At 39.5% G+C, this 21296-nt stretch overlaps 1 protein-coding gene across 5 annotated transcripts in view; it reads left to right on the top strand.

The window, feature by feature from the left end:
• The first annotated feature begins 1486 nt into the window (after positions 1-1486).
• phactr2 (phosphatase and actin regulator 2) overlaps positions 1487-21296 on the top strand; it is a 40620-nt gene continuing 20810 nt past the window's right edge. For 2 of the 5 annotated variants that reach the window (XM_027277404.1, XM_019265291.2), the window contains exon 1: positions 1487-1695. In XM_027277404.1, coding sequence (XP_027133205.1) covers positions 1545-1695 — 151 coding nt within the window. In that variant the 5' untranslated portion in view covers positions 1487-1544. Of the gene's footprint in view, positions 1696-8743; positions 8827-19366; positions 19805-21296 lie in introns of those variants that run through there. The other 3 variants (XM_019265294.2, XM_019265293.2, XM_019265292.2) reach the window with 3 other exon arrangements.

Consider the following 21296-nt stretch of genomic DNA (forward strand, 5'->3'; position numbering starts at 1 on the left):
AACTTTAAAAAAACACAAGATAAATAGGTAAGTAAGGTGCTGTGGCAAGATGATCCAATCAAATCAAATCCACTTTATTTATATAGCACGATTTTTAGCAAACACAAGGTTTCCAAAGTGCTGCACAACAGTATATAATAATAATAACTCCTTAAACTCTAAGGAGGAAGAATACATATGGTTCTACCATGTAAAAAGAATATACAAAAGGAAAATATACACATAAACCCTCTGTGCAGAAATGTGTATTGTGCATTGAACAGAGTGCAAGTTGTGTATTTAAGCATCCAGCAGCCGCATGTAAACATACACAAATGAATCTATAACACACTAACCATAACCATAACCATAACTAACCTAACTAACATATAACACTAACTAGTAACAGTGTGATGCATTCATGTATGCACAGACTAACCCAAACTTGAACTTAAAGATGCCTTTAAAGGATAACACTGACAGTCAGTTGACAAAAGTGGCATAGCAAATAAGATTTTGATGTTATAAATAATATTTTATTTAAAAATCTCCAGTTCATCTCAGGTCATGGAGACAAACAGTTCAAACCATTCACGCTCACATTCACACCGACAAGCAATTTAGAGTCACCAATAAACCTATTAAGTGCATGTCGTTGGACCGTGGGAGGAAGCCGCAGTACACAGAGAGAGAACCCACACAAAAAGGTGCCAGCAAGGACATTTTTGGACATTTTTATAATTACTTCACATGAAACCACCTCGTTCAGCAGCTCCACTAACTGAAAACTACTAGTACACAAACAGCAACTGAACATGTGCAAGTGTGCAAGCTTGGATAACCCACACACACACACACATGCCTGGAAAAGAAGATCAGAGTGAGATGTCTTCTGATTTTACCAACTCTAGGCGTGAAGTATGAGACAAGCTTTGGGTGTCAACACATGGAGAGAGCACAGGGTGGTGAATCAGCGACATCTAACGTTGAGCAAGCTGCACCCACTTCAGTTTGTGCATTTCCCATGATGTAGCATTGACTTTGTCATTGCATATTACATAACATTAATTTGGTAACCTTTACTAGTCAAAGGAGCTTTTTGTTTCGAGCAATGCTCTCCACCATGTTGATGTAATTGTGGTTCCTCCCTCAGTCATGTTTTACTGTATTTTCCCCTGCAGAAATTCATACATACACTCAAGGTAATGTGAAATTTGGACTCCACACAAACTTTAGGACCTTAAAAAGAACAGGTTTAGCAGTCAGTCAGATAATGGGCATGTAGCATTACCTGTCACAAGTTCTCATTTAGCAGACAGATCATATTTCAAACACTCTTTAAACAGTATAGGCAACCTGTCTTTCAGAGGCAATGGGCGTTAACAAACAGGAACAAACACACACACACACACACACACACACACACACACACATTCACACACAGTCGCACTGCTGCAGGAGACAAGCTTGAGTGAGTATCAGAGGAAAGGCGGGCAGGCAGCTGCTGATGAGGTTGATGTGAGATTTTCTTGTCTTACTTTCAGTGTGTGTCTGCAACCTCTCTCATGCTGGCTGACAAAGAGACCATGGAAAATGAGGAGGGGGACACCTACTCGGAGATGAGGCACTTTCCTCAGCTGTGGAGGTCCCGCTCCAAGAGTGACACCTCTGGATTTCGCACCAGGGTGCTATTCAGGCTCCGGGGAGCCCGCTCAGGTAGGTTGAAGCACAAAAAAAAAGTGATGTTAGTGGAAATCCTGGCATATGATCATAAGGTTGAGTTAATATTTAACAAAACTTAGCCACATGATGCTGTTTTAGTCCTTAAAAATGTGTTATTATGTGAAGAATGATAGAAATCAGCTGAGATATCAAACTCTTTCAACATAAAATTGTATCAAGTTACACTAGTTGTTTAGTTGTTCCTGCATGGCTAGACACAATCTCGATATGACTAGTGAAGCAGCAGTGGCTTCCTGTTCTCCCACACAGAAAAAATGTCCCCCTATCTTTCTCTCACTTTTTATTCTGGATATAAGCAAACTTTCTGCGCGTCTGTCTGTCTTTCTTTCTCCACACTTTATTCATGTCTTCCTTGAAACTCAATATGAAAAAGCACTCCTTTTTTTTTTTGCTATGACACATGCATCACCACTGGTGCAACCAGTTGCTTTCACAAGTCACAATAGGTTGAATGAAGATCACCAAGTGTTGTCTGTAATTAAGGTGTGACTTAAAGTGATTTTAGGTGTAGCTTTTACACTGTTACACCTGTAACTGGTTTGTGAATCATGACACAAAGGAGTTATTTTAAGTGTCAAAGTGTTGTCAAAATGCGAAACATGATGGAGAAGGGCAGATGAAACCTTTTTCACATGCATTGTGAGACATTGGCCACAGTGTTAACCAGCTATTCATCCTCAGCGTCTTACTTAAATGTCAGTAATACAGTTTTGCTGCCTGAAGCCTTTGGCTGTTGAGCCCTGACAGGCTCGCATAGTGTGTGAGTGGTTATAACCACTTCCTATCAGCCATCTTCAGCATTTTAGCCTTCAGCTCACAGAAGTCACACACGCCTATATCCCTCTCTGACCTACACTGCATGCAGACGTGAAGTTTATTTTTACACTGCTTTTGCATGAGGGTTTTGTCCTGTCGTCATATTTATATTAAAAGTGGCAGTTACTTCTGCTTGTCTTCAGCCACCACAGGAAGTGTTGTGTGTTTATGTTTAAGTTGTAATTACAGGAAACTGCACTACCCAAAGCAGTTAGGGAATTAGCTGTCCGAAGTTGTTTATGTCTTCCACCAATTTAGATTTTGAGCTTTTGTGGTTTGAAAAGTCTCAAAGTAACTCGGTTTAGCCTGAAAATTAAACACTGGAATTGATTGTTAGATACTTAATCAATCAAAAAAATCCCTCACAACATCTATTTTTTTAATCCGTAGTTTGCCACGGTTTTTGATTTCACAATGGAAAAATCATGTTTTATTGTCTAGTGCAATAAACTGTTTGTAAACCAGGCAACAGGGGGAGCTCACCCACCTTTTTTTTTTTTTTTTACAGAGATCCTGAAAAACCATGTGCAGTAAAATGGCACCACACATGCATACTGTATGGTGACATTACATTTTTCACATCCATCTCACAGGGCGAAGCTTCCAATGTGAACTGATGAAGAGCGCACTAGGTTCATTTTGTTTCATATCTTTAATGATGTGACAGATCACATCTAGATCTGTCAAAGATCTAAACTACAAACTTCACACACAGCGTTGATCTCTGAATATAATGTTGTGTAGGGGTAGCTGATGAGAAAATTTTCTTGCCCAATGAAAAAATGCTCCTGTGGGGAATATTAGAAGAATTAATGGCAGAAGGGAGGGATGTTCTTTTTTATGTTCATGCAGTCCTTTCTTTAAATTTAGCAAGCTCTCAGTAAATATGAGACGTTGAGAAAGAAAATGCAGGCCACAGACTTAATAGAGTGCAAGTCAACAGGAAGCATAAAGACATAGAAGTAGGCCACTTTAGATAAACGTGAACTCTCTAAATGGTTTGATGAGCATCAACAATAAATCTGCATATCACATCTATCACTTTTTTTTAAACCCTTTTCGGGGTTATGAAACACAGGAACTCAATTCACAGATAAAACCTTCAAAGCTGGTGCTAATAAGCCGACTTGTGGAGCCGACTACAAATGGGATTGTAAGTGTCTTGGTTGATTCTAAAAGCAGCTTTTGCTTGTTTGAAATATGTAAATGTTTCATATTTCTTGATAAATTCCAGTAAATGTCACCAGGAGAACGGATATTCTTATCCCCCCTCCTTTCCTTTTTAAAACCTCAGTTGACAAAAACAATATTACCATTTGCTGAAGAAGATTATGTTATATGATTGAAAGCTCCAGAACAGCTACTGAGTGGAGGTGGTGGTGGTGAGATTTTATTGGTTGATTGAAAGATATTAAATGTTCTTAAGCACCATATTATTTATATTCTATCAATTTATGTGTGTTAAGTTTATAGAGATGGATCTGATACATCATTTTAATATCAATTTAATAGTCTAATGTGTATAAGAACATGAGAAATGATGTTGAAGTGCGTCTGCATATTAACTAAAAATCAGTTTGGGATAATGTGCAGGCTGAGATGGTCTTTGCTCTCTGTTGTAAATAGCATGTTGTCCTCTGGGTGGGCACTGTATCAGTCTTGTAATTACACAGGCAGAGAGTAGAGGAAATAAGAGAAGAGGGAAAGATGAGACAAAATGGCAGAAGAGAGTAAAGAACAGAGGAGAATAACGCAAGGGAATGCTATGAAGAGATATATTAGGGCGAACGAGAACAAGGAGAGGAGAAGGAGGAGAGTGAAAGAGCGGAAAATAAAGGGAGCAAGGGAAAGTGATAAGAAAAGAGAGGAGAGGAGGCAAAAAGGGATGCAAGGACAGGATGATTAAGGAGGAGGAGAGGACAGATGGAAAGGTTGAAGAAAAGAAGAGGACAACAGAGGAGTGTCAGCTTGCTGGTACACTCTGCTCCTTGTGGGTACTCTCCTTGAAATAACATTGATTATAGACCCTTTTAGTCTGCAATAACTACTTGTTAAAATGTACTGTAATGCAGAGAGCAGCCCTTCCCCCTTCACAGCCCACACACAGTCTATCCTCAGCCACCGTTATAGCTGCTGTAAAAGCCACTGACATATCCAAAAAGTTCTGGTTCTTCAGTAATTAAAGGCTCTATCTATAATTGTGTTTGAACTGTTGTCACAGTTATCACCGCCTTCAGCTGTTGCTGTAAAATCTTGAAGGTGTAATTATACAGTTTTACACGTATTTTACAGAAAACGCTGGAGATAAACACACGCGATCAAAGAATTTGGTTTGTCATCTGTACGCAAACCTCAAAAACATTTTTAAATTTACATTTAACCAAAAAAATAGGTTGACAGTATAAATATGAATGTCGTATCTGTGACGTCACCCACTGGTTTTTCTGAGTACAGTTGTCAAACCAGGCTGTAAACATGTTTATTTCTGCTGTGAAGTTGGACATTTTAACATGGAAGCTTATGGAGATTGATTTCTTTTCTGTAGCCAGCCTCAAGTAGACGTTTGAGGAACTGCAGTTTTTGGCACTTCTGCATTGGCTTTACTTTATAACCACGGAGGTTGCCGCTTGGGTTTTACTCAGGCATAGCTGTGCTTTGAGATAAGCTTGCTAACATGCTCAAAAAGACTTTTTTAGGCAGATATTATGTTTTCTGATTTGTTGCACTCTGCCTTTGACGGTCATCATGCTGACATTTGCTATAGCAGTAAACACAAAGCATAGCTGAGGCTGATGGGACCAAAGTAGTGGATATATTTGAAATTTGGCCTGATGGTGGCACTTGATGAAAGGTTAAGGGATCACGAAAGGTATCACAATTCATCCTCAGTTGAACGTGAACTTGTGAAGCAACTGTGATGGCAATCCACTCAGTGGGTTGTGGAGACATTTATTGATTTAAATCATCAAAATGAAGCAAGAGAAAAAGTCAGAGGATCAACAAAGTGAGTATCTTTCATCCTCTGGGGTCCATGAGTGTCCAGTCAATAATTTGTGCCATGTCATCTAGTAGCTCTTGATCTATATTCCAACTAAAATGGTGGATATACTGACTTGCCACCCCCAGTAGGGTCAACACAGGTGTTTCTAATGACACTTATTAGGTTCAGTTCCATTTAGTGCAGCAGAGACTTTCCAGTGAGCCAACAATACACAACAGCCCACACTCTGACTCTGTTTGACCTGAATGGAACCTTAATTATCAACGCAAGTCACCCCCATGTTTGCCATTTCATGTCAAAATGGCTGCTGGAAACAGTCTATTCAATCATCAGTTCATCAAACATGCTGCAGCATTATTTGTTCCAGCCCTCTAGCGTTCATTGTCATTGTGACTCTCGAAGGAGGGGGTCAACAAGACATCTTGTTCACACGGGAGACCGCTGTTGGTTTCCTGTTTTTTTAATCCGACAGTTAACGTTGGTTTCTTTTAACCATGACCACACTAGTTCCTTAACCTTAACCACATGGTTAGTGTTGAACCCATGATGACATATGTCCCCAAATTTTAACAGACAGTAAAATACTCAATGCCACATGATGCAAACAGCAGGTGATTGTAATCCAGTAATTATAATTGGTCACTTAATGACTCCTTTTACTCCATAAAAGTCTGTTCATACTCTCAGTGTTCAATGTGATCATCTCTGCCTGGGTGGATTATATGTGTTGTTGTTTAATGGTGAAAAAAGAGGGTATGTGGTTTTAAATACCAGTTGACCTCATGAGGTACTGGCACCTGGTGTTTTTCATCTTCTTTGTTTCTTTTGTGTGCGGTTGTGTGTGTGTGGGTAGGTGTTGTTGGAGTTGATGAGCCAGTTGTTTTTCTTCTCACTTGTAGTGAGCCGTTTTATTGGACTGCATCAAAAGTCAAAGTCTCGCTTTCCTACCCCCCACTTCCATCTGTGTATCAGTAACTCTGTGTGGTTACTTACTAAGCCTTTAACTCTATTAATATTTGTTGAAACAGCTCATCAGCAAATGAACAGGATGTGTGTGGCCTCTAATAATGCTGTGTACATATAGCAAGTGTCGTGTGCATGTGTGTAATGGAAATTTAGAAGGAGGATAAAAGAGGACAAGAGGGAAGTTAAAGTGAGGAAAAGGAAATGAAAAGGAATAAAACATGAAAACCAGAATGTATGCAGTGCAATAAAATAGATTGACAGAGCACTATACCATATGGCATTATGGTAGCTGCTCTTATGTAGTCGATAACGTAATGATTGTGTGGACATTTACTTGTGTTTGCATTAGCTCACATCTCTCACTCTCAGTCCATCAGTGCATTTTATAATTTCCTGCTCCACTTGTTCTTTTCAGAGGTGGAACTTAAGTATGAAAAAGAGTTTAATTATAAAGAACCGGAAATTAAAAATCAATTGTGCTTGATACAAACAGTATGCGTTTGTATTTAAAGGGGACACAAAAGCTATTATGATGTGCCTGGTGCTCTACAGCGAGCTGCGACACCCCGCGTCAAACCACCTTACTGGCATAGATATGACATATTTATCGTGCTGATTGTGTCTTCACAACGCTTGAGGGACCTGAAGTGTTTGTGTGACGGCGTCTGTCTGTGTCTTTGATTCCGTTCTATTTCTCCTTGTGTCTATCACAGAGTTTATATTTCAGATTTATTTAGCGTTGTGATTATTACTGATGTTATTTTTATGATTAATGGCTTTAACATCTGCGCAGTCACTGTGGCACCGTAGTCTTCAGGTGTGTTCTTCATTCATCAGTTAGTTAAGAAAAATGGCAAACCTTTTATGGTTCCAACATCTGAAATGGACAGATTTGTCTTGTTGTTGTTGTTGTTGTTGTTGTTTTATATGTTTTTTGTTTTTTATACATTTAATTGGACAAAACTGAACAATACAAACTTAAAAATGCAAACACTAACAGACTGAATCAGTTAAAGATTTAAGATTTATCATGAACACCAGTGAGAATATGACAGTGGGTAGATGATCCAGGGAAGGGGCAGGGTGCAGGCCTGGTACTAGTACAGGGATAATGGCACAATTGAACTATACTAAGCTGACGAGTTAGGAGGGTGGCTGACACGGTTGTCTTGAGCCACAGGGAACATCAGAGTTAGTCCAGAGGGCAAAGTTTTAAAAGAACAGAATTTCCCATAAGACTTGTTCCATCTATAGTGACCTGACAATGGCAGCATTTGGGAGGAAGAGCTGGTCTGGTGAGGTGAGAGGGAAATCAGCGGTCACACCCAAACACACAAACACAAACAGATACATAGACAAAACATAGAAGCGAAGGGGAGGAGGCAAACAGCCTCCGCATGACAAAAACATGCAATATGAAAAATTCCCCTTCGGCTCTGGGAACTTATGATGATATACAATAAACAATCAATCAATGTTCTGTTACAATATCATGTGATGCTGATCGCCCTGGCAACAAGAATCTGAATCTGCACTTTAACCTTATTTACAACCAACATGTCTCCTGCTGGACACTTACTATCATATTGATCATGTTGCTGCGAGGTCTGTTCATATTTGCTGAAGATGACAATGCGATAAAAAAACATAGATGAAGGAAAATATGACAGGGAAAGGTAAACACACTAAACACACATCACACCTCCTGCTCATATGATGAGTCTCCCTTCTTTTTATCCCCTTCACAGTCACCCTTAACGGTGACTCCTCATTTACATCCTCCTCCTCTCCTCTCTCTTCTTATTTCTCACGTCACTGTGGGACCTCAACACAGGAGAGAGAGTAAAAAGAAAATGGGTGAGACTGGAGCCAGACTCAGTACCCAGAGGAAGGAGGAAAAACTTGACAGGCCGAGAGATGGAGATAAATGCAGGAGGAGAGACAGATCGGGAGGGGAGGAACGACGAACTGAGATGGAAACAAACATTAACTTTTAATGCTCTTTATTGAAGCGAAGGGAGGCGGCAGGGAGGGAGGGATGGAGGGAGGAGGGGCGAGAGGGTAGCAGACAGTGGAGAGAGGCTGAGAGAGTGAGGGAGGGAGGGTTGAGCAATGAAGGAGGGAAGTAGACAGAGAGAGAGAGAGAGGCGTCATGGCAAAGGGAGAGAGAATAGGAGGGAGAGGAGAAGGCCGACAGAAGAAACGGAGGAGGGGAGTCACTGGGGGGAGGGAGGGAGGCAGAGAGGTAGTGTGTCGGGAAGAGGCAAGGATCAACTCACACTGCTGATAATATTCCCTGGGTCAAGTCATGGAACATGACGGTGAGTTTTCTTCTCATATGATTAGCCGTCCTTCCTTCGGCATCTCTCTCTTCATGTGTCTCATCTGTGTCTGTGTTAATCTGAAGCCATGTGAGTCACAGATTCCTACTTGTTCTTCTTCTTCTTCTTCCCTTTACAAGCTTCCCCTACAATGTAAGCTTTGCTTGTCACCTGTTAGCTGGAGATTTAGTGCACACTGTTGGCTGTAAATCCTCAGCCTGTATTAAGTGAGTTATGAACCCTGCCAGCTTACAGTGTCTGTGTTTAGACCACTCAGTTAAAACGCATTAAGAAGGGGGCTCATAGTGTGTGAGCACATGACGAGTTAGGATTCATATGAGCATCTGACCATGGCTGTCAGAGATCATTTGATTTGGTGGCAGCCACTCACTGAACTGAGTAGTTTTTTCTCTTACTTCCTGTAATCTAAAATAAATAAGCACCGTGCATGGAGCAGTGACAACAACAGTCATGCATTATGTACAGGAACACTTCTTTAAAGACACAAACAACTACACTGTGTGCAATATTAATAAGATCTTAATGCTGCAATAACATTAACATGTCTATATCTTCACTTAACCAGGCTTCTGGTGTGCTTGGCAGGGACAGTTTTGGCAATGCATATGAAGCAATTATGACTATTAAGACTTGAAAGTCTGCCCACAGTTGCATTATAGTGTTATTGTTTCTTATATGATAAAAAAAAGTAAGGTTATGTTCAATACTTCTATAGACGAAAGAAAACAGACCAATAATTCCAGGTGGGCTTGGCTGGTAGCCATCTTGTATTAGATTAAATGACAGTGATAGGTCGGTGTATTGGTTGGTGTCACACTCCAGAGTGGAACCAGGGAGGCTATATCGGGCCCATGTTATCTAATATAGTTTAATTACTGTTTGCAGAGGTTGTCATACCATATCACAATAGGCAAAACACCACTGCTGACATGTGTTACTAAAGAAAAACAGAAATTTAGAGCAGTGACGCTCTATTTTTTGTTTCTCCTTTTTTATATTGCCTTTATTGCCTCGGGTAATATTTACAGCAATAAATCCACTTTATTCCACGCTGCTTTGTCTGTCCGTGTTGATAGAGATGCGGGCTGGGTACTGAATGAGTACACAACAAATTATCTCTGTTGTGTATTTGTGAAACAATATTTTTCAAGGCAAGGCAGCCTGTGTGAGTGCGCACGCTTGCGTATGCACGTTATGTGGTACGCGTGTTTCTGCAGCGAGCTCTCTGTAGACGCTTTGTTGACTGCGTATGTATCGAATTTAAGGCTGAGGGGAGACAATGTGAGGTTAGACTGAATGTCAGTATTTGCATATGACCATTTGTGTAATGGTCTGCACTATATGGAGAATTTCGGCAAGCGCCGTATACACAGAATAGAAGGTCTGACGTCTTGTTGGCATCCTGTTTGTTGCACTCCACCTTTTCACTCAGGGCGACTCAAGTTCTTTGAGAAAACAAAGACTACTCCCAACTTCAGTTATGTTAAGTTATGAATGCTTTGTCAGTTTCGTTGCTGGCAACTGTCTCCATAAGATATGCTTCTCTATCTCTCTGTCACACAATTAATTTCCAAGTTGGACCTGCCCTTGTAAAACAACATACTTCAAGCTTGGAAGGTACCTGTTTGACAGGTAGACCTGTCATTTGTTTTTTTAAAGAGAAATTTTCTCATGTCATGATTCACTGTTGCTGAATCAGCACATTATATAAGTAAGATTACTGCTTCCGTTGGTGGCGACAGTCTCAGAAATCTTTACTTAATTGTGCAGTTGCTGTAAACATTTGGGCTACACGTGTGAAAGGTTAGCATGCGGTGCTGTTACAGACCCCTTCAGCCACAGTGTGGTAACAGATTTAAGTGTGTCACGATAAGTGTGGATGTGAGCCAAACAAACCATCACCACTACTCGTCTACTTTAAAACAAACCATGTTGAGCCTCCATACTGAGTAATAATATCCTGACTAACAGCCGCACGACGCAACTGAGCAAACATGACTGACATGCTTGGGGCAGCTGTTTCTGCGATTCACAGTGGCAAATCTGTTCAAATATGGCCTTATATAGTTACAATATGAAATGTTTACTTTCTCTTTTCACTGTTCTCTTATGGTCTTAAAGCACAGCTGTGGTTTCTTTCTCAAACATAGTGTTTGTAATATGACTGCTACTGCAGCCTTCACCCCCTGGTTATTATGAAAGAGCTACACTATCAGTGTTACCTCCATATTTTTCTGTCCCTGTCTCTTTCTCTGTCTGTTTTTCTATCAGTATATCTCTCTCAAGCTCGTTTTCTCTCAAGCTCTCTGCCCGTCTGGCAGGATGTCAACTATTGATTTATACAGGCAACATTTTAGCAATGATGATGGCGGCTTATGGGTTGTGCCAAACAGAATACAACAAACAGGAGATCAGGTTTCAAGCTGGCTAGCATAAGTGAAGAGGAAAAGAAATGACAGTAACCACCAGTGCAATTTTACAATAAAAGACTGTACTTCTATCCTTTAAAGGCTGTGGAGGTGAAAAAGTCATGTTTGTAAGGGTGAATAATTTAACTGATTATTCAGTTTGTGTGGAGTCGTGCAGGAAGTACATCATCCAATATTAAGTAGCAGTTTTAGATTATTATCAACAAGCCACAAGCATTTAAATGTCGTGCTCACGACAAATGTCAGACCGTGATTTATGTTACCACAAAAACAACATGAAAGACTGAATGAGAGGAGATCGTTTTCAGAAGAAATTCACTTGAATGCCCCTGAAAACTTAAAAAAATAATAATAATAATAAAAAAAAATAAACATGAGTGTAAAGTATTTCTGTTTGTGTGACTAAATTCACAAAGATGAATCGCATTCAGGTGTAATTATAAAGAGTTTAACACTGAAAATCTGATTGTGTGGGTGTGGTTTGATCAAATTTGATTGCCAACATACCAACATAGATTGTGAGACAGATTCACTTCACATTTTTAATACTAGTCAGTCTAGTCTGTCAGTCTAGTGAAGTGAAGCCAATGCGGAAGTGCCAAAAACTGCAGTTCCTCGAATGACCTCTTGAGGCTGGCTACAGAACAATTCAGTCTCCATAAGTCCCCATGTTCAGATGTCCAACTTCACAGCAGAAATAAAAATGTTTACAGCCTGGTACAAAAAATTGTTTTGGTCTCTACAGCTAATTTCCCCGTTCACGACAACTGTACTGCACTAGTTACGCTTAATTAACAGCATGGCCGCTACATATGGCTTGTTTGAGCACACAAGCATCATTCAGGCTGCCTCGGGTCCACCAATAATCCATGTGTTTGCCAATGTTTAGATTAGCCAGGAGGCAGAAGAAGCAGGACTACCAACATGGCAGCGGCGAGCGCCACAGATTTCAAATGCCGTCAGTGATCTTGCCGCATTCTGCAATGGTTTGATGACACCCAGAGGGAGAATTAGCACCATCAGCTATTTATCCCGATGTGATCACCTTCTAGTATACCAGTAGTTAATGGACGTTATTTTGCATTATGTTTCGCCGATTTTCTGGAAGTTTGGTTAAAAATTGGGCTAAATTTAAATGCAAACTTGACTGTAGTAAAAATCTACGGTAATACATAAACATATGTGAGATCGTATGAGTCTTTTGATGGACTACGATCTGGACAAATAAGGCTTCATAATGCTATGATGAGATTTGACTGGTTGTGCACGGTGACCATTTAAGAACCGTTTCTCTCGACTCAACTTGCTTTGCTTGTGTAACAGAGTCTGTTCCTCGCTGAGTCACACTTGACTGTTATGACAGTTTGGTCTGGTTTTCCAGACTGTTATAGCAGACACAGAGATATCCAGTCCTTGACTCTTGAAAAGGATATCTGCTCCATAACATGGTAAAGCCACAGGTGTAACTTCACCCTGGCAGAAAGTGAGTTTAATAAATAAGTCAAGGGGAGGGTAGAAAGCCTCTGAAAAGTAGCACTTAAACAATTATTAGCCCCTTGTTCCGCTGAGGCTACTACTTAATATTTGATGACTCCTTTCCTTTCTTCTGGCCCTTCTCCTCCTCCACCTCTCCTCTTTCCTTTTGCTGTTCCGGTCAATGAAAAGGTCATGCTCCCTCAGTTGATCTCTGTTATTTAGTGTCAGGACAAACAGGGCACGCTTGCTGAAAACTGTCACCTTGATATACGAATTTCCATACTCAGTGGGGTGCCCTCTTGGCTTTGAGAATATTTCTATTGATCTTCACTTTGGGTTCTTGCAAAGGTTTACAGTAAAAGCATCCAGAGGGAGCATTTCCCTGCATTTGTTTGATCGGCAATTGACTCAGAGGAATAAAGAGTTTGTAGACGTATTTGATAAAAAGGTGCATAGTGACTTTGTGACCAGATGTTTCTGAAGAAAAGTCACATTCAGGGATCAAACATATTTATCTTTGTGGTTTCTTTTGATAAGCTTCTGGTCATCAGGTCAATATGTGAAAGTGAATACAGTAAAAACAAGGAATATTGAGTGCAGGGAAAATAATCTTTTAATGTGAATTAGGAATTTGATACAAACAAAAACTGAGCACAGTAAAGGGAGATTAAACTAGAATTTTGTCATCTAACAGCCCCCATTTATGTAACAAAGTAGTACTAGTAGTAGTACTATGAGCCTTTGAAACCAGAATAATGTCCTGTATGTCGTTCTGAAAGGAGGGAAATGAGGAATTACTCTAATGATGTCATCAGGGTTATTTGTACTTGGGCTTGGAACTGAGTAAAGACTGGGTCCAAATTATATTCAGTATAATCGGGTCAGGTCTAATGAGTCTAGGGTGTTTGTGTCAAGTGGAAGAAGTATCCAGTAAGAGTACTAATACCACACTATGAAAATACTCCATTTCAAGTAAAAGAACTGCATTCATTCTTAAGTTAAAAAAACAACAACACAAGCATTAGCATAAGCTTGTTCCTAGGGTATCAAATGTAAGTGTATTTATAATGTGGTAACATGGCCCCTGTGAGTGTTATATTACATATCATGTTACCAGATTATCAATTCTGATGTATTAATGTGTATGTTACAACATTTACTGTACTGTGAAGTAAAAAAAGTGAAATACTAATGTACTCGTAATGTACAAATACCTCAAAGTTGTACTTGACTAAATGTACTTAGTCACATGCCACCACTGGTCAATGTGTGATCACATGGTGCATTATAATCATTACAGGAGAAAAGTGTGTTTTTTGAAGGAAGATGGAGTGTGAGACTGTAATGTCCAAGATAAATTACATCTGAACATTAAAAAATACAATAAAAAATACACGTACAATAAAAATATGTGAAACATTACATTCACTTTGCGATGAAATTTCACTTTAAAGCCGCTTGAAATCATCAAATGCAAATCTTATCTGATTGTAATGGAGAGTGTAATCGGAAAGCATTAAATGGAGTACATCCGACTCAATCGTCAGCATCATCACTCACTAATATCATACTGATCATGAGCTGACTCATTGTGGGAATTTAACACTTCAATAGAAGAATTTCTCCAAGCCTTTTATCTTTCGGTCTGTTTGTGTCTAACTGTCCTCAGATCTGTTTCAGACTGGGTTTCTTTCTTTTTGAAAATTAATATATGCTGGTTCATGTAGGTTTTACATTGAATTCAAAATTTGGGATCTAATCAACTTGTGACGACTTCTATCTGGAAAAATCTTTAACAGGAAGCCTGCAACACAAAAAGACTTTGGGTCTAATGAAATCCCAGGACTTTTGAGCCACTGGTTTAGCTCCCGTGTAACTACACTCCTGTGGCTCTGTGTTGGCATCAACAGAGCTGGGTCGGTACGCCTCCAGCAAATTCAGTATACGTTGCAGATGCATCTAGTTAATGACATTACCACTCTGTCAATGCTAACGCAGTCATTTTTCTCTGTTAACTTTACTAAGTACTTCCATCCTCCTGTCCCGTCTTTATCCTCCCACCTCTCCACTGACTTCCTTCCTGTCTCAATTACCCACTTCCATCTTGTTCATTAACGGCAGTCCAATAAAATTGTGGTTTTCTTGGCAGCTCTCAGGTGTGAATGTGTTTTATCGTACAGTACACACACAAAACTGGATTTGGAGTCTTTGCAAAGGCTCTCAAAATGCTGTTAAATATACTTGTATTTTCTTGTGAGTCACATTAGGATAACAAGATTTAAACCAGCCACACTTAAGAGCACATGTAAAAAAGAATAAATGCAGCCAACCTCATAGTATTCATGACTGATTGCAGATGAGTCAGCGTTATGGTAATCAGTGGTGAATGAGGCTGTGAAAATCTTTATTTATGAACAAGCTAGGACTGTTTGTACCTTCTTATCCTTGAATGGAGCAAAGGATAAGTTTACAGCAGTAAGCTGAACAAAGGTTTCACTGTGAGAATGAACAAAAAGTACTTACCTAGTTAACCCAACATAGGAGCAGTCATTTGAGTTGTTCAGTTAACACTAGATGGCAGTCTAGGCCTTAATAGACAGTCACTTCACTTGCAGAACAGGCAAGTTTGACTTGACAGCGCCATGCTGTGTGTGTGTGTGTGTGTGTGTGTGTGTGTGTGTGTGTGTGTGTGTGTGTGTGTGTGTGTGTGTGTGTGTGTGTTTGCACTGGCTACTGTCTGACTGCTCAATTCTGTCGAGCTGGGATCTGAAATGTATCAACTGACACTTTGTTGACAGTGATGACAGTTAAAGCTCTGTCTGTCTCTCTCTCTTTCACACACACACACACACACACAGACACACACACACGCACACAGACACACACACTAGTCTAAGGGAGGAGTGTTTCTTCATTTGCTACACTCATTGGTGATAAGTGGTGTGAGCTTCAAGTGTCTAATATTAAACAGATATTATTTCTGAGTCATTCTATCGAGGGATTAAAAGGCCGTGCTGACAAACGTTTACACGTTTCTACATTTTCTCTCTTCTGACTCACTCAGAACTGAATTCAGGGTTAACTGTCCGTTTTTCAAAATAAATCGCCCCTGGGATAAAAATGACTGTACTGACCCTCCTCTGGGGCCACAGATATTGTCCAGACCCTAAACTCATTTATTCATCGTGGACTGTGAGTTTAATTTGGTTTGTTGATTCTGATGCCTGGTTGCATAAATATCTTTAAATGTTACATCTTGGTTGAATGCCTTTGAATCCACAGTGGAACCAAAACTAATGAAGTTCCTCTTTCTTTCTTTCTTTCTTTCTTTCTTTCTTTCTTTCTTTCTTTAGTTTTTTTAAGGCAGCTCATTCATTTTGCATATATGTTGACAAGCAATGATATACAGTACCGTGTAAACCATACCATACCATGACTGACCTTGCATCATATCAGTGGCACAATAAATCATTTAGTCTATCAGCTGTCAGAAGACAGTGAAAAATGCTCTTCATAAGTTTTCCTGAGCAGAAGGTCACTTCTTCAGAGTCTGACTTAACACATCTGCAGAAAAATGCAAAAGGATTAATAGATTAGTTTTTGATACATCACTATGTAAGCAGCATTTTGCTGTTGTACTACTTTACAATTTTGTCCAGTGGTTTCCAAATTAGGGGTCAGGTCCCTCCTAAAGGTAACCAGAAACATTTGAGGGGTCATGAGATAATTCATGGAAAAGAAAAGAAGAAAAAACAAGAACACAGTCTTGTCTTCTTCTTTTTTTTCTTTTTTTTCTACTTTTTGAAATATTATGCTTTCTATCTTTGCTTTTTGTGAAATAATGTACTGCTTTCCCTCTTTTGGCCTCAAACTGTTATTTAAATGAAACCATCTGAGAAGTTTAGAGGGGAAATCAATCATAGACATCTGAAACGTGGCAAAACACCCCGAGTAAACATTGCTTTTTTGTAAAGAGTCACAAGCCAAATGGTTGGGAGCCACTGACTTAATCCTAACAATGTGTTGTATTTTTTTAAGCTCATCATATGATCTGATATCATGGAAATAATCTGAAAAGTAGTCTAACCATCTATATTTGTCAAATAAATATAGTGGATTAAAAAATATAATACTTGTAGTGTAGTAGAAGTATAAAGCAACAAAATGTATACTCAGGTAAAGTAAAAGTACTTCAGAATTTTACTCAACTACAGATCTTAGTTACTTTCCACCACTATTAATGTATTAATCAAATCCACCATCATTCATCCTGACCATGGTCGTAAGTATTAGTACATAAGTATCGGCATACAAATGTAATTAAAGTACTAAAAGTAAAAGTACTTAAAAGTATTCATATAGAAGAATTATTTAAAAAAAAAATAATACATACTATATTATATTACTGGATTATAATTAGTGCTGCATTAATGGTCCAGTGTGTAAGATTTATGGGGCTCTATTTACTCAGCATGGAAGAAATATATTATGCAGAACTATGTTTACATTCACATTGTTGACACTGCACGTGTATAATCACAAGAACTGTTGTGTTTTTGTTAACTTAGAATGAGCCACCCACATGTCCAGAGACCAAAACAAATGTTTATTTTTAGTGTGTTTTTTTTTTATATGGGGGCTTATGGAAATTGACTCATTCTGTAACCAGCCTCAAGTGGCTGTTAAAGAAACTGCAGGTTTAGATACTTCAGCACAGGCTTTACTTCACAGACGCAGAGGTTGCCCTTGCCTTGTAGCTAAATCTATAATAATATGGGCCCACATCAAAATAGTTGTCTGTCCGTAGGGATTTGACTTGGGAACCAAATGCTGGCCACTTCAAGTCCAGCATGACACCAAAGTATGGAGGGTGGACTGATAGCTGGAGAGGTGCCAGTTCACCTCCAGGGTACTGGCACTGAACCCCTAACTGTCCATCTCTCCATATTTATGGTTGTGTATCTATTCTTCTATTCTAACTAATGTTGTTGAATACTGGCAGTGAAGCAGTATAAAGTAAAAGTAAAGTATAAAGTTGTGTATTATGGCAGTAAATTAAACTCAAAACTGTACTTAAATACAATATTTGAGTAAATCCATCACTGCTATTTTTGACCACAGGACTATGTTTTGTACCAGCAGTCCCGGCCCTAACCAATTTGGCGCCTTACGCAAGATTTAAGGTGGTGCCCCTCTTGCATCACAGCACTGCCAATTTACATACAAACACACAAGAAACTGAATTTATTTATTTATAAGTAGCCTATGCAGAGTATAAGATTTAACTATCGACAAAATTAAAACTGTAAACAAGAGGTGGAGGCTAAAGGAGAATCGCTCGATGTTGCTGAAGTGGAGATAACTGGTGATCGCCCAAGACTGGCAGAGGTGGGATTCAGATATCTCCACAGCACATCTGTTGAGAGAAGGGAGTGTGTGAGACCACTGGGTGTTACAGTCATGAAATGAAATACTAATAATGAAAAACCTAAGAGAGATATGATTTCCCATATTCTGTACATGTATCATACACAATGCAGTTATTTCTGAAATGCAAATTAGATTCACTCTTATTATCATTGCAGTGAACTGCTGATTAGCAGAATGCAAAGAAGCAGTAAACTGCAGTATGATATAACGGGAATGCTGAGTTTTGAAGTTTAACACTATAAACACACTTTAGACAATATGAACTGTAACACAACAAACAACCAGCCAACAGACAAATAAATACATGACATCATCTTTCCTGTATCTCTTCTTTTCCTTTCTTCTTTCCCCCGAGCACCAGAGAGTTTTGGTCGTTTTCACATTATTATTGTCAATAACGAGGTACCGGCCCATTATTTGTGTGTGTTAGTGTTAGAAATAGAGATGGAGAGAGATCTATACAACTGTCATATGATATGACCTTCCTCAGCAGGTAGAGTCGTGGATATGGCAACTGAGGAAGATCCACTGGGTGCAAAAGACAAGAAGTAAGCATCACTGAATGAGGTTTCTTGTATATGATAATGACGTCAATCATGGCCTTTAAAGTCAATCAATCAAACTGAAAACATTTGGGAGACTCTGGACTGATGTTAAAACATCATTATCATCCAAACACCAAATCTTTTGGAGGGATGGTGTTCAGTCCTTCCCCAAACCCGGACCGTCCATGCCGAGGAGAACCGAAACTTACACCGTATGTTGGTTTTACTTTTATTTTGTCACCAATCTCTACACTAAAACAGTCGTTCCTCTCTGTGATACGTGTGAAATGCTCTGTTATGCATAAAATATCTAAATAGAGTGACAACTAGACCCGAAACAGTAAGTCTAGAGCTGAACTGAACTATTTTATAAGAGCATATTCTCAGTTTTCTGACATCTTTCTACTTTAAATCAAAATCCTTTGCAGCTTTGCATCCGTCCGTGAAGGCAACACGTGGTACATTTATGATCAGCTATGAGCTCAAATGTGACATGGGTGATGCTTGTTTCAAAAAAACACTGCAACAGTAGCAGAAAATATATGCAATGTTGCTGAATAACTGCAGTTGAGTAAGGGTAAGGGGAAGTAAAATCTCTTAAATAAGGTACTTGAGTAAATCCAACACAGGGGAGACTATGTTCTGTACTTTTCCTGCCTATTATTTTTGTTATTTTCCTGGGCAGTGTGGTGGCAGACCCCGCCACCCTTTGACCCCAGCAGCGCCTTTAATCTGCCCGGAGGAATGAGAGACATTCTTCAGCTGCTCACAGGAGGAGGAAGAAGAGGTGGGAGGGGAAGTTACGACGTAGTAGCGGACCCAGTCAGTCAGTCAGTCAGTCAGTGAGTGAGTGACTGAAGTGAAGCAAGTTTCCAGCGACGACTCAGCCATCACGGTTCAAACTTTTTCTCTCTCTCTCGAAATGAACTCCCTCGGCGGCTGCGAGCGGGATTTAGGCGGCGATACAAGGCCGTGATCGTGGGGTACTTCTTTTTCTTGGAGGGGGTGTGGGGTCCGGCCCCGGTGCTCCGGTGTAGCTGAATATGGGTCAGACCGCCGTGTCTCAGTCTGCAAGCGGTGAGTGTGTGTCCTCCCTCCTCTCTCTGTCTCTCACACACACATTCCGCTATCTTTACTCAGGATGTCTGCTGTCTTTTTTCCTCTTTAGCTTTGTTTAAACATTTTCTTGTCGTCTGAAATTATCGACCAACGGTTTGAACAACAACAAACCAACCGCCAACCAACGGTTCGTGCTAATAGGAAGTTAGCTCGCTTAAGATGTTTGTTTTTAAAATGAATCCACTTGCATCATTTGTTCCCTTTCCTAACGTCTCCCTCTCTAAATATGTCGCTGCTTGTGTGTTACTCAACAGTTTTAAAGCACAGGATGTGTTGTTGTGTAACCAAAGAGTTTTTTATTTATATATATATGTATATAAAGCATGTGTCTGTGTTTTAGCAGTCAAAAGTCTGACATGGAAAGAGAGAGAGAGCTGAAGCTTTGTGTGGATTTACTTTTTAATTTGAGACAACATCATGTATGTCTTAAAGTCAACAACAAGTGGGCCTGTTTTTTTTTTTTTCTGTCTTTTGTCTGTCAAAGGCTTCACAGGAAATGTCCTCACTTTGTAGCTTTGTGATTTGACAGCTGCAGACCTCAAAAGATTTTGATCTCAAGTGGAAAGATGTGCTGCTGCTGCTGCAGAGAGATTCATTCATTCATTTAAAAAGCAAAACATACACGAGTTTCAATTAGCAGTCATAGAAAATAGAGAAAAGCAGATGTTACAAAAATACAGTCGACCCTGTTCGGTCACACACAGTCCACGCAGGAGGCAGGTTTATTCGTATAATACATGTATTTATTGTTGTTGAATCTTTATTAGAAGAGATACCTGGGTGGAAAAAGTACAATCTCAGTGATTTTGAACTATTTGTTTTACCTCCACGTCACATTTTTTAGCTCATAACGAATCATAAATGTATGAAGCACTATGCGTTTACCTTCGTGTATTACAGGATTTCTGTTACATCATAGCACGTTTTCATTCGACATTTTGTAACATTTTGTGAAATGTTTCTAAATATATCAAGCTGTTGATAGATTAAACGAATAATCTAGGGCTGCAACTATCGATTCATTTTATAATTGCTTATTATTATACCAGATGTATCTAAATCTTATACTGGACCTTTTTTAATTATGTCATAAGAGAAGAGCAGCAAATCCTCTCTTGGACCACCAGATTTTCGGTGTTTCTGCTTAAAAAAATAATTATCTGAATATCAAAATAGTTCATTTCAGCTCTAGACTCACTGTTTCAGGTCTGGTTGTCACTCTGTTTAGATATTTTATGCATAACACTCCAAGAAATCGAGTACTTGTGATCGAGGGACATGCAGGTTTGACTCTCACTGTCAAATCAAGGGCATTTCACACGTACCGCAGAGAGGAACGACTGTTTTAGTGTAGAGATTGATGACAAAATAAAGGTAAAACCAACATACGGTGTAAGCTTCGGTTCCCCTTGGCATGGACGGTCTAGGTTTGTGGAGGACTGAACACCAT

This window comes from Larimichthys crocea, chromosome III, assembly GCF_000972845.2.
Source record: "Larimichthys crocea isolate SSNF chromosome III, L_crocea_2.0, whole genome shotgun sequence".
Taxonomy (NCBI): Eukaryota; Metazoa; Chordata; class Actinopteri; family Sciaenidae; genus Larimichthys; species Larimichthys crocea.